Source organism: Dipteris shenzhenensis, chromosome 30, assembly GCF_047967505.1.
Source record: "Dipteris shenzhenensis isolate YYH24624 ecotype China chromosome 30, Dip_SZ_1.0, whole genome shotgun sequence".
NCBI lineage: Eukaryota > Viridiplantae > Streptophyta > Polypodiopsida > Gleicheniales > Dipteridaceae > Dipteris > Dipteris shenzhenensis.
Genome location: NC_141625.1, coordinates 46,702,786 through 46,717,372, shown reverse-complemented (window position 1 = coordinate 46,717,372; position 14,587 = coordinate 46,702,786). Strand labels below are relative to the sequence as shown.

At 40.7% G+C, this 14,587-nt stretch overlaps 1 protein-coding gene across 3 annotated transcripts in view; it reads right to left on the bottom strand.

Annotated features, from left to right (window-relative positions):
- Positions 1-4,958, bottom strand: part of LOC147882226 (mediator of RNA polymerase II transcription subunit 15a-like) — a 114,506-nt gene extending 109,548 nt beyond the window's left edge. For 2 of the 3 annotated variants that reach the window (XM_087401794.1, XM_087401795.1), the window contains exons 1-2: positions 4,657-4,958; positions 4,418-4,529 (exon numbers count right to left, since the gene is read on the bottom strand). In XM_087401794.1, the coding sequence (XP_087257920.1) occupies positions 4,418-4,529; positions 4,657-4,721 (177 nt within the window). In that variant the 5' untranslated portion in view covers positions 4,722-4,958. The remainder of the gene's footprint in view (positions 1-4,417; positions 4,530-4,656) is intronic. The other variant, XM_087401796.1, reaches the window with a different exon arrangement.
- Positions 4,959-14,587: the final 9,629 nt, after the last annotated feature.

Here is a 14,587-nt window from a genome sequence, read left to right as displayed (position 1 = left end):
CGCAGTGACCGTAGTCACAAAACTTTTGAAACTCCGTGGCAACTTGTGGAGTGTGAGTAATGCTAATTAACTCGAGTCCACCTTCTGACCAACCGCTGCGAGCTGGTCCCGCACAACTTTCACCTTCGTCAGATGATCATGAACACTATCACCCTCATTCATATCAAGGTTATAAAGCTGATGCTGCAATGTGATGATACGAGCTGTATTATCGGTTTCATACAGCTCCTTCAGTATGGTCCACGCCTCTGAAGACGTTTCTGCCAACTGGATATGAGGAATAACAGAATCTGTTGTCGTGCCTATAAGCATTAAGGCCTGAGCATCCCTCTCCTCCCATGCACAGAGTTCATCTACATCTGCTTCAGCTAGAACTTCACCTCTCTTGTCCACAATATCGTCCGGCTTTTCTTCAGTCCCATTGACAATCTTCCACAACCTCCGTGCCAACAGATGGCTTCGGATCTTGACTTTCCAGATTGGAAAGTTTGTACCATCAAGCTTTCCAGCTTCACCGAAATTAGGGATAAATGAAGAAGGAAGATGACTGGAGAAGGAGGAAGGACGAGCAATGGATGTAGAGGCTTCTGATCGCTGATCCATCTCGGTGAATAGCTACAGAACTTGAAAAACTGAAACAGAAATAAATGAACTGACCTTCTGTACTGAACTGAGCTGAAAACAGAGTTGCCTTACAGCCAAGGAACTCCTTCCTTCAGAGAGTGTTATTGATGAGGAAGAGACGAGAGCCTATGGCTCTGATACCATGTTAAAAAACAGAAGGAAAGAATCACTCTAACCTCCAGCCAAGATCTCTCCCGCTCTAGCAACACTCAACTCAGATAACTGATCACAGATACAATACTCACTCAGAGAAAACTTAGACAGAGAGAGAATATATTCATCCACCGGATGGTGGGTAGAAAACTGGCTCCAGGGGAGCAATACAAAACTCAGCCAAGTGCTGAGACAAACTGAAGGAATTCTCTCTGTCAGAAGATGCCAAATCTGAGTGCACAGCACAGCCTAAAACAGAGGCTTTCTGTCCTGCACTGGATACCAGAATGAAGGGAAGTGTGGGCCTTTTATAGGCACTGCCCAGGCCTGTTGGTATGGCCGACCAGCAGGGTCGGTTCCCTGACTGGGGACCGACCAGATCAGTCTGGAAAACCGACCAGGGTCAGCCCTGGTCGGTGGCCCTGGTTGGGCCGACTGGTCCTGCCACAGGCCCCTATAAAAGGGTGCCCTGTGCAGCCAGTCCTTTGCATCTAGGAAGGCATGGAGCCCCCCCCAAATCTCTGCTGTTTGCTGAGTCTCTCTTTCCCATCCCTCCTTACCCTCACTGCCCCTTGTCCCCACAAAACGGGGGCTCACAGGTGGGAACAGTGAGTCTCTAACAAAAAGCATAGTCCAGGACCACCCCTATCTCCTATCGGGCTGATTAGTAGTTGCTATTTGCTGCACTTTTTGGACAGCCATGCTGTGAAATTTTGAGGGCAAAATTCTATGGGAAGGGATGGCTGTAATGAAGGGGGGGAAAGGGCCAATTTAGAGGACCTTCACAGGCCTCTTAGGTGGGAAAATGTGGAGGGACTATATAAGTCTTCATCCACCCCTTATTGTACACTTTTTGATGTGACATCTAACCTTATCTCTCACCTCCTTCCTCCTACATCTGCCCTCTCTCTCTCTCTCTCTCTCTCTCTCTCTCTCTCTCTCTTCCCTCTGCCAATTCTATCCCCTTCTCCAATCTGCCCTGCCTCCTTCATTGCAGCTTGGAGGTGTGTTTGTCGGCACAGGTGACTAAAGTCTACACAAGCTTATCGAGGAGCATGCAGGCTTAGGGATCTAGAAGTGCCACAGAGGTAGTAGGACAACACCTTTTGGTAAGGACAGAAGATTGCAATTAGGTGGGAGTCTGGGACAACACCTTCTGGTAAGGACTAAGGACCACGATTTGGTGGTCTATAGACATAGACATCCCTCCGCCCCTCTCCCCCCACCACTTCTCTCTCTCTACTCTTGTCTTAAGCTACTTGTTAATCTATTCTCCTTTTGTATTGTGTCCTTTTGGACGGAAATATATTTTATTGGTTCTATATCTCGTGGAGCATTGTCTATTTACTAGCTTGCACATATGTATGTTGAGTACACAAAGGAAAAAAGTTTCAGGTTCCGTAGTTAAATGCTTCTGAGTGAATTCATGGGCTATCTATCAGTCTTCTGCACGGGTACCCTCTGTTGGTCATTTCTACCACATACCACCAAAAGTCATCGCTAAGAGCATGTTTAAGTTAGACTCAGTATGTCATGCCCTCTTACTTCTAATATTAAAGAAATACCACAAGGGGCGCCAGCGTTTGGGGCCAATCGGTGTCGTTGTTTCTGAGTAGGAGCGCTCTAGCTCCCTGTGATTAAGTTTGTGGTGATTACAGGGGGGCAAAAGAGTGTTGTGCAAGAGCAGGAAGCACACAGTCAGTTGATGCCTTTGGGGTTTTGTTGCACACTTGGTTGGCAGGGAGATTGCAGGATTGCCTAGTGATTGGATGCCTATTCGCTGTATAGGGTTGAGTAGGGATTGCGGGGTGTGCAAGATATTGGAAGTCTCTGGACGGTGGTTTGCCTGTGGTGCAGCTTTCAGGAGACCTTGTAATCAGCCGCTTGGCTTTATTTGAATATTAAAAAAATACAGCAAGGGGCGCCAGCGTTTGGAGCCAATCGGTGTCCTTGTTTCTAAGTAGGAGTGCTCTAGCTCCCTATGATTAAGTTTGTGGTGATTGATTGTTTGGTTAAGTACTTTGTATGCTGTAGTTAAAGTGGATCTTACCACCCTTTAATCTATGAAGGCTGGTTTCAGTCATGTTGACAACTATTTTATTTTCATTCTTCCAACTTCAATTCACAAGAGCTCCACGTTTTTGCACTCTCCACCATCTCCACTTCTCACAAAATATGGAGAGGCAATTTTGAAAAATCTCTATTTATAGCCAAAAACAACCAAAATTTGACAACCTATGCCATTTGATTGACAAATCCCAATGGAGTAAAGTAGCTTCACCATGTCGCATGAGAAATTGATGAATGGCCAGACATGATTTATACATTTAACATGTTTTTTGCACCATTCAGTAAAGTTATATGCATCAAAATAAGCCTTGTATGAAGTTATGGCTAATTTTCTCCACCAAGTTTAGGGAGGGAACGAGCCCCCACTTAGGCGCTCCTATTTCAAGATTGGTCTCTAGAAAAAAAACATATTAGTGTTTAGCCCCCTGCTTCTTCAGGGGGAACAAAAATGGAATCCATGCGTAAAAGACAAATGACATGAAGGGCAAGAACTACTCATTTGCAGAAACCACAAGCTTATGAGAATGACTAGCAGCCTCTTACTCCTCACAGCCTTGTGAACTTTTCTCTCAAGCAAATTGGCGGGTACATTGTAGAGATGTAGAAGCACGTGACACAAATTTGGAGCTAGGCAACCAAACTGAGGGAACAAAGGGTGTGATCCATGATCACCGGCAAGCTTATCCCTGGAGGTTCTTACGAGATGTAATGACAGCATGTGAAGGTTATCCACACACTCTCCACCAGAAGCCCTATCCCTTCAATTGCACGTATGAGAAACTTGACTCGGAGCAGATTGCACTTCTATTGAAAGAAAAGGACATGCCGCATTCTGTCTGACAAATTGAAGCAGAAGGACTGATCTTCCATTGGAACGGCGTATAACAGGACATGCCTAACTGTTAATGAGGGGCTAAGAATCTGAAATGGTGGAAAAGTTATGCAGAAGGACAGTAAGAGGCTAGAGCGTCTGAAAGGTTAAAGTCCCCTTGTCACCAGCTTTGCAACTTGTGACGATGGGTCAATATACGATACGTTTAAGCCTGTTACTCTAGCTGGAGACATGGCTTCTCTACCTGTAGACATGCGTGTTGGCGTTCTTTCTCTCTATGTTGATGCTCTCTCTCTCTCTCTTTCTCTCTCTCTCTCTCTCTCTCTCTCTCTCTCTCTGCGCCAAGCTACTTTATTGATTTCAGTTTACGCTAAGCTACTTTATTGATTTCAGTCTACGCTAAGCTTTGGCAGCATAGTATTCTACATGACGTGTTAGAAAAGCTAGCTTGCATGTTACATTGTATCAAAGCAGGCTAAGCTTGGAGAAAGCCCAAAAGTTGATCTGCGGAGATGGTCTGCTTCTGTATTTATATATGATCTGTGGATTAGGCCATGAATGTGAAGAGACCTAGTTGGCCAACTTTGGATGGGAACGGAACGCAGCTAATGGCGGTCTTTCATAATAAATTGATTACTCGTTTTATATTAACAACTCAAAAAAAATTCTTGTACTCCGCCTTGCGCTGAATTTTCAGACAGGGCCTTTCAACAATTTGTCAGTTTGCTGTCTTCGTACCTGGTCAGTAGCATCGTAGAATATCTTCTCCTCAAAGCGACGAGCAATCTTCCAAAGTTCGTTCATGCCTTCTTGTCCGGAAACAGGCATGTGCCTCTGCAACGTTTCCATTCTGCACAGGCAAGCGCATCTAAAATGAAAAGCCTTTCAAAGCGAAAATTTCCTTGCCGCAGCAGCTCACTGCAACGTTGCGGTGGAGACGGGAAAAGGATCATTTGGGAAGGCAAACAGTAACTCACATCCTATTTACGATTTTATGGCGCGAATCTTGGGCGAGCGCGGCTCTCCAATTGCTACTATCCATGGCGTGCTGCAAGAATTGATAGCGTGAATCGGCAGCTGCACCCGAAAGAAGACGGATGATTTAGGAATGAGGCATTCCCACGGTCCGGACTCCGGCTCCTCTACTTGCACTTAATAAATCGTATTGTTAAATCTTTTCGGAAATTTTGGTTACAGCCGCAAGGGTCGGCCAACTTTGAAAACACCATCCATCGAGTCGGCTCAAAATTAGCTTTTCGGTCGTTGTCGGGAAAAAAAAAGCTCCCTCTATCTGAATTCTTCACTAGTGCGGGATGACTAATAAGAGAATATCTTAATGCCTGCATGTGATATATGATTATATACATCATTATTTTTATTCATTTTTTATTATTTTTTTTGAAAGTATATACACCATTATTAGCCTAAGGCAACTCTTTTTTTTTTTAAGTGTCCTCCACAGTCCCAATTATTTTTAAGCACGCATCCTCCTATTCTTTGGGCTCTCCCAATCATTTTTCAGCACCCATCCTCCTATTCTTTGGCGCTTTCTCTCTCTCTCTCACGCATCCTAATCATTTTTGAGCACCCATCCTCCTATTCTTTGGCTGCTCGCTCCATAAAATTTAAAAAGGCAGCGCTTTCAAGCACATCATGTGCTCCCTTGTTTTAAATGCTCTCACCACATGATTAGCCTAATCTTACAAGGACTTCTAGTGCAATCCCTTGGCTATAACAATGAGGGAAAATTATTCAAAGAAAACAAAGTGGCAAATCCACTATAAGAGAGAGTGGAGTATTAAGGTACTCTCACTATCTATGAAGTAGCTCAAAAAAGGTCACTCATTCATGTGAGGAGAGGGAAAGCTCCTTGTGATACATTTAAATATCCCATTTCATGCATTCGATAAAGGCCCACCTAATGAGCACTTAACCAACCCTTAACCTCACATTAGTTAAGAGTCCCATAAAAAAGGACAAAAAACACAATTGCCTGCCAAGATACATGATTTTCTTGATATCTTAATCATGCGCTTATATTCCACTCTTCTCGTGTGCACTTTATTCTTTTGCTTATACACTTTATTCCATGGTATGTGATTGTTATTCAAATATCGTTATATCTTGTACCTCTAATGTATCTTAAGACTCTCTTGGCTGCATTCCAGTGAGACTATTTGGATTTGCCATAAATTGTGCAAGTGAACTAGCTACATAACAAATATATGGCCTTGTGATAGTCAAATATATAAGAGATCCGATGAGCTGCCGATAGTTCTTATCATTGAATGTAGCCTTTTCTTGATCTTTTGTATGTTTCAAACTTTGCTCCATGGGAGTGGCTGCAATCTTGCAATATGCCATAAGAAATGTCTTATCCACATTTTATGGTGGCTCATGAAGGTGTTGTCTGAGTCTCTCTAGAACTCAATTCCAGGACAATAGTGCATATGTCTAAGATCTTTCATGTAAAACCCTACAGATTAGTCTTGTTTTTGCTTATTGAGATGAAGCTATCATTGCTTCCTATCACAATCCGATCATTTGCATACAAAAGTGCAATAGTGATGTCTTCCCCTTGAACTTTGTAGTAGAGAGTGATCTGCATTGGACTTGATGTATCCTAGATGAGCAAAATACTTATTGACTATGCTATACAAACTTATGGATACTTACTTTAAGTCGTAGAGACTTCTCTTGATATGTCAAACGTATCGTTCTCTCTCTGGTTCAACATAACCTGTTGGTTGCTGCATATAGAGTTCCTCGTCTAGGTAACCATTGAATAATTATTAACATTTAGCTGGTACACATTCCATTTTTTGAGTGTGGCTAGTGATATTAAGAAATGTATGAAATCCTTCTTTGCTATACTGGAGCATAAGTCTATGAAGGAACATGGTGGAAAGAGGGAGAGAGAGAGAGGGTAGGCTAGGGAGAGAGGAAGTGATACTCAAAAGGAGACATAATGAAATGGAAATGAAATGACTAGAGCAATGAACAAAAATGAGAGTACTCACATGTAGACCAAAGAGCTTGTAGCTTGATACTTGATTGATTTGACACTAGACAAGTACAACTCTCATATAAGAGCACACACATACATATGAACACCTATGCATATGGGATAGCTCCCAATATCACACGTTGCATCCATAGGACACACTAGACTAGAACTCACACTAACACACATTTTTGACTCACTTTGGCTTCATATTCCAACACCCCCCCATGAAGGCAAGGTGAGAGACTACTGGAATGGAACCAAGAACTGTGAACATGACAATGATGGTCTAAGGTGAGGGACTATTGAAATGGAACCAAGAACGGAACATGACGATGACGGTCATCAAACTGTGCACCCTATGCAACTTAGAGGCTAAAGTCTGAGCGTGTTCAAAGGTTGATCCAAGCACTCTCATGGATTGAGACTCAACAGGATGGTATTATAGCATGGCTAAATGACCAACTCATAGGTCTAGGTATACACCAACATCCTGGAACTCGGCCAGGCCTGATAACAAGACCTATCAAAGCCAATACATGGCTCCCACAATACATCCCCCTCTAAACCTATCAAAGCCAATACAAGGCTCCCACAATACATCCCCTCCTGGCTCCAGGGGCTAATGAGAGACATGGAGCCACACACTAAAACAAAATAGGAAAATACATCTTTTTAGGAGGACTATCTAAGGCAGAGAACCTTTGACTCAACACACATGATTTATTTGCATTAATTTTGGAGGACAACATAGGGCAGAGTACCCTTGACTCAAACAAGAAAGTAGTAAAGATATATTTCATCCATTTTATGCATAGCAAGGGCAGAGAACCCATGTGCCCAAAGTAGCTACCGCACAAGACTGTGCACATCCTAATGCAAAGAGGTATGTCGGTGAAGAACCAGGCGAGAATGCCCTCGAATGATATGTCGATGAAGGCCATAAGAGCAGCTACCAAGGGAGATCACGTCATGACTCTCAATGTGCCAATTGGAGAGTCACCGAATGCACAAAGGATGCTCAAAAAAATGAGCAAAAGTGCTCAAGGGAGCTGCCCAAATCGTTGCTGGAGGTCACGAGAGTCCAAATTTGAGCAAAAAATAGCCTAATATTGCTCGGAATCGCCTTCTGACAAGTTGTACGGCTCTTGGCACTATTGCGCATCCGCCTACAGAGGCGTGTATAGATTAGAAAAGAAAAAAAAATCTCAAAAAAGGTGTGGGACGTGGTCGTTTATGTTTGGGATGTGCCAAAATTTCAAAAAACATAGAAATCGGACCTCAAAAGGTCAAAAAACAGTCGCTAGACTGCCCCAAAATAAGTTTCTGGCAATCAGTTGATGAGGAATGTCCACTAATGCTGAGGGAGAACCACGATTTGATGCGAGAGTGAGCTGAACTCACAAACGAGGATAGCGGAGTACTTGATGGCAAGGAACCATGGCGAGGCTAAGGGAAGGGAGGCTCTACCTTAGAGGAGCAGGGAGCTTCCATTTGCGGGCTTCTCTCATCCTCTAGATAGAGCAAGAAGAAGAGGAAGGTAGAAAGGGATGCTTTGATACCACATGAAGGAACATGGTGGAAAGAGGGAGAGAGAGAGAGAGGGTAGGCTAGGGAGAGAGGAAGTGATACTCAAAAGGAGACATAATGAAATGACTAGAGCAATGAACAAAAATGAGAGTATTCACATGTAGACCAAAGAGCTTGCAGCTTGATACTTGATTGATTTGACACTAGACAAGTATAGCTTTTATATAAGAGCACACACACACATATGAAAACCTATGCATATGAGATAACTCCCAATATGACACGTGGCATCCATAGGATACACTAGACTAGAACTCACACTAGAATACACATTTTTTACTCACTTTGGCTTCATATTCCAACAGTCTTATCATAGTCCTGTCTTTTTGCTATGCAAAACCTTTTGCAATAGTTTTCTGTAACCATGACGGTAGTCATAAGAGCATAATTGGTGGTTTCAATTGCTTTGCCTTTCTGAGCATATGTCAACCTTGTTGGTGGTCTGCTTTCTCTAATAGACCATCTGAGTTGCTGCTCTTATAGAGATGGATCCTCTAGCAATTCTTGCTTTTCTTCATCAACCTTTTTAGCAGTAGGTGATTGAGTAACTAGTGTGACCATCTCTTGTGTATTTGATGTTTTCCATTCTGATTCTTCATCAAAGATTACATCCTTGGAGATTATCACCTTTTGGTTGATGGGATTGTACACCTTGTATGCTTTGACCTCTTTACTGTAGCCAACTCTGATGCATTTACATGACTTAGCATCCAACTTTTTGGGATGATCCTCATGTAGGTGGGCATATGCTATGTAACCAAATATGCAAAGATGACCAATGCATGGCTTATATCTAGTGTTCCTCATAAGACGTCATACCCTGAATCGGTTCGGTTGAAACCCAATTAAGCAAGTAGTTTGCAGTGGTAATTACTCCAATCCAATATTGGTTTGAAAGATGCTTCGATTGAGCATTGATCTAACACTATCTACTTAAGTACCGTTCTTGCTTTCAGCTATTACATTTTGCTAAGGAGTAGGTGGACATGTGAATTGTCTTTAGATGCCATTACTTCAGCAAAAGTTCATGAATGTTGAAGACACGTATTCACCTCCTCTGTTTGATCTCATGACTTTGATATTTCTGCTTGTTTGGTTCTCTACCATGCCTTTGAATTCTTGAAATTTGGAAAAAGACTTCAGATTTCTTCTTAAAAAATAGACCCAACAATATCTACTGAAGTCGTCAATGAAAGTCAAGTAGTCAAGTGAACCATTAATGCTAAGGGTATGTGCATAACCCCATACATCTATATGAATCAAATCAATAATACCTCTCGAGAGGTGATTTTGCCTAAATTGGTTCTCTTTTGTTTACCCAAGCAATATGCTTCACAAACTTTTTCCATAAACTGAAGTTTTGGAATTCTAGCTGCCATATTATGATTTCTAAGCTGGATCAAGCTTTTGAAATTGACATGTCCATAACTCTTGTGCCATACTGTGAAAATTAGAATACTAGCTTCAATACCATACTTGCATACCATGTCAGCTCAACAGCAACCGATGCCATAAGTACTAATGACTAACGAGAGCATTGGACTGTTGAGAGTCCATGATTCTGATGATACGTCCAGCGAGAGAAAAGGTGGTGGCAAGTCAACCGTTGCAGGCTGTGTGGCAGTGCTCAAGGTTTTAGCTACAGAGGATTGGTGGACTTTGGGGAAGTTAAAAGAGCAATGACAGCAGTCCCCAGACCACGAACAGTGATGCAGATGGGGAGAAGAGTTCTGTGAAGAGGCGAGTGCACTACGCAGACTGTAAGTAGTGAGAGTGGCGGGTGTAACCGTGCAAGTACATGGATGGCAATATGTCATAAAGGTAGGGACTAGGGAGAGAAGGGGTAGGTAATGTTGTAAGGAAAGATTCTTGCTTTATAGGCAAGTAAAGGCTAGTCGGTCACGGGTTACGAGAGAGTAGGGGAGATGAGGCGATGTGGAGCCCGAGGTTCTAGAAACATAATAGTCGACACAGAAGCCCAAAACGAGGCATGGTATAGATCGTGGATTGAGGTGTGGATGGAAGCGAATAACGAGGTGCGGAAGAAGAACAGCGTGGGTGGGGATTAAGGGGGAAGGCTGTTAGTCGAGGGGGTTGAATGACAGTTCGATATGCAGCAGGGAAGGTTGCAGTCAGGGGGGGGGTTGTTTCGGGTTAAGTTTTGGTCGAGCTAGATTAAAAAATTAAAGAGATGCATAAAGGAGAAAAAGAGGTGCTTAAAAATTAGGAAAAATAAAGAGATGCTTAAAAATGGAAAAATTTAAAGAAAGATTAAAAAGGAAAAATAAACTTAGAGATAAGGAGTGGAAATAAATAAAATCAGGAGTGGAAATAAAAAAGTATAAGGAAAAAAAGGAGGATATTAAAAGGTACAAACGAGTCAAAAGAAAAATTAGGAGTGGAAATAAATTAAAATAATAATGTAGGAGATAAGGAGGACAGGTTTATGACAAAATAATAATAAGGGATTAAAAAAAGGAAAAAAGATTAAAGAGGTACAAAATCAAAATTGAGGAAAAAACAAGGAAATTCAAAAAAAAAGAGATTTTATTAAAAAATTGGAACTACAAATCGAAATTAAGAGAAAAAAACAAGGAAAATTTAAGAGACAGGAGGTTAAGAAAGATTTTTTAAAATTTTAAGAAAGTATTTAAAGTAAAGAATTAAGAAAGGAAAAATAAGGAAAACTTAGGGACTTTTTTAAATAAAAATTGAGGGAGGTGGGAAAACTAAGAGAAAAAGGAAAAAAAGAGGGGGGGGATTTAGGGAAATTTTAATAATTTTATTTTATAAAGAGAAAATTAGGGAAAGTTTTTAAAAGGGATAATAAATAAGTAAGGAAGATTAGGGAAAATGAAAGGAGGTAAGCGTGAAAAGGGAAAGACAAGAAGGGGGGGGGAGGGGGAAATAGGGTAAAGTGAATGTAAAGGGGGGAAGGAATATGAAGTGTGTGTATTTGTGTGTGTGTGGAAGCCAAGACAACAACCCCTTTTGCATAGTGAAAAGACAAAAGAGTCAGGGTAAAGGATAAAAAGAGAACATTATAGAATTAAGGAAGAGTTTGAGTATGTAGGTAAAGCACCTATGAAATCGCATAAAAAGTATATAAGAGCTTTGATAAGAAATAACAATATAATGTTTTTGCAAAAAAAATTAGAACTTGGTGAAGTCTTAATAAGCATCTCTTTTATTGAAGAGGAGAGTTTGCATACCTACCACCATCCAACAAGAAAACATTTACCAACCAGCTTAACTTTAATTGGGAAGACAGGTGTCATAAACACCCCTCCCTTGTTATCAGGGGGGTCACAATAAAATAGTGGCTTACACAGACACTTATAGAGCTCAATGTAGACTTTAAAGGTGTAAAAAAGGGGCCTAGAGAGAATTTGAAAAAAAGGAAAAAGCATTTAAAAAGTTAGTTTTAAAAGATTAATAACAATAATTGGGGGAAAAAACAAGTGAAATTAGGGAAAAATATGGGGAAGGAAGAGGAAAAAATAGGGAAGAAAATAGGAGAAAATTGGTTAAAGATGCGTGGGAGAGAGAGAAAGAGAGAGAGAGATCTAAGAATGAAATTGAAAAACCATTAGGAGGAATCAAGAAAATTTAGGGAGTGTTTGTGAGATAGAAGGAAAAGGAATTAGAAAAAATAAGAAAAGGGAAAATTAAAAAATTAAGTGGATGCAAAAGAAAACGGAGAATTGTGTGTGTGTGTGTGTGTGTGTGTGAACCCACATTTTCCCTAGTAGGATACAACACACTAGGTGAGAAAGTAGGTCATCACCTAGTCTGATGACCTACTGTCTACCCGAAAAGAACTAGTAACGTTTTAGAAGTGTCAAATGACCAATGGAAAAAGAGTAAGAGAAGTGCTGCTTGAGTAAGACAATGCAATTTTGAAGCAATGGGAGCTATTGGTTTTGCAAGTAACCAAGGGAAAAAAGAGTTTATATGACAACCATAATAGGAATGGAGTGGGCTAATCTGGAAATCGATTGGGGTGGAAGACTTCTTAGAAATAATAAAAAACCAAAAGAAAGAGAGAATTGCTCGACGAGCAATGAAGTGAGTCAATAGGCAATGCCATGATGACTTAAATATAATAAGTGCAACCATCCAAAGATGCTTTGGATGAGGAAGAAGGAGCCGGAAGACAGTTGTTGAGAGCTTCTGATTGGAATGAAACATCTCATGAAAACTTCTGAAAGAAAAACAGGACACAAGTTAGCAAAAGGAGTCAAGAAGCCAAAAAAGGCCTTAATCACTTAAGTGTACCAGGTGCAACCATCCAGAGTTGCAGGGGAAAGGACATGTGTGTGAAAGACAAGACAACAACCCCTTTTGCATTGTGAGAAGACAAAAGAGCCAGGGTAAAGGATAGAAAGAGAACATTATAGAATTAAGGAAGAGTTTGAGTATGTAGGTAAAGCACCTACAAAATTGCATAAAAAGTATATAAGAGCTTTGATAAGAAATGACAATATAATGTTTTTGCAAAAAAAAGTGGAGCTTGGTGAAGTCTTGATAAGCATATCTTTTCTTGAAGAGGACAGTCTGCATACCTGCCATCTCTTTATCAAAGGTAAAGTTTTTTCAAGTCAATTGGGTTCTACCTCAATTAGAATACTGATGATGACAAAAATTTGAACATGGCAAGACAAGTTTTGTGGACCCCATACTCTATAGATGCAGGTGATACGATTTTGGAGCATCATTATAAAAGAGTCGATTTGATAGGAGACAACAATGTTAATAAGCATTGAGCAAAACAGGTAGGCACCTATGCTCTAATGGAGATAGAAATACAAAACATAAGAAACTATTGTTTGTGTGTGCAAGAAACCAATCAAAAGTATTCCTCCGTATAGGTGCTTATGTTACGCAGGCTGAATGGTAAAAAGAAAACAGGTGTTGCTTATTGGAAGTGGAAAAGGGTAGATAGAATAGATTATCGTTTTTTTTAACATTCTCAATAATACCTGAAAGGAGTAGCAAGATTAGGTCCAAACTAAAGAGATTAGGAGTTTTCGAAGGGACGTACATCCAACTAGAATGTTTTATTGAACTTATTTGAATTATAAAGAAAAATAGAAAAGAGTAACAAGATCGATAATTCAAACACTAGCATTGCTCCAAAGGCAAGACCACTAAGAGAAACGAAAAAGAAACATTTAAAGAAAATGGAGATGGAGTTTGACTTAGATGGGGTAGCCCGTCTTCTTCATCCCCAGCATTTGTCCATACACTAACTTACACACCCACCCTTGGCATCTAACAAGATAGAGGCATCCTTTCTTTAAAAGATGTCTACCTTTTCAAACTCTTTGCAGGCAAACTAGCACTTTATTCCTTTCCGTCCGCTGGGAAAAGGAGCTAGAGGATGTAAAGAGATTTGGAGAAGGACCATTCTTGCTACTTCCTCAAACTTTACAAATGCTCATTGATGGAGGATTGCCAAAGAAAGAGAAGGGATGATTGAGCCCCTAAACTAAGTTACACACTCACCCGTTGGCATTTGACAAGATAGAGACGTCCTTTCTTGCAAAGACATCTACCGTTTTAAACTTTTTGCATGCAAACTAGCACTTTATTCCTTTCCCCTAGGAAAAGGAGCTAGAGGATCTAAAGAGATTTGGAGAAAAAACATTTTTCCATACAATAGCTTACACACTTACCCTTGGCATCTGACAAGATAGAGCTATCGTTTCTTGAAAAGATGTTTACCTTTGCAAACTCTTTGCATGCAAACTTGCACTTTGTTCCTTACCCCTAGGAAAGGGAGCTAGAGGATATAAAAAGATTTAGAGAAGGAACATTCTTTCTACTTCCTCAAGCTTTACCAATGCCTATTGATGGAGGAGTTCTAAAGAAAGAGATGAGATGATTAAGCCCCTACAAAAGATGCAATCTTTGTGGCAACCACCTTTCTTAAGCAATCCAATTCTTCAATGGGAGGTATACTATACCTTTTTGCTTATAGTAAACATGGTCCTTATGGCCCTCCTAGTTACATGAAAATTTGACTCTTTCTACTCCTTGAAGTTCCCCCACAAGCTAAATGCGTACAAGTGATGTTTAAGAAGGAGACAAAAAATTTAAAAGAGCTAGTTCAATATGTAGAGCCAATACCCTCCATAGAAACAAGTGGAGGGAGATTTCATGGAGAGATCTAGTGTACTACATGAACTAAAATGTTTTCTCAAATAATATTTCAGCCTTTGTAGTCCTTAATAAGGAATTGCATGAAGATTTTGTGACTTGGTTGAGGTCACATGTATTTGTTGGTTTCCTTCATGGATCTCATACCCTAG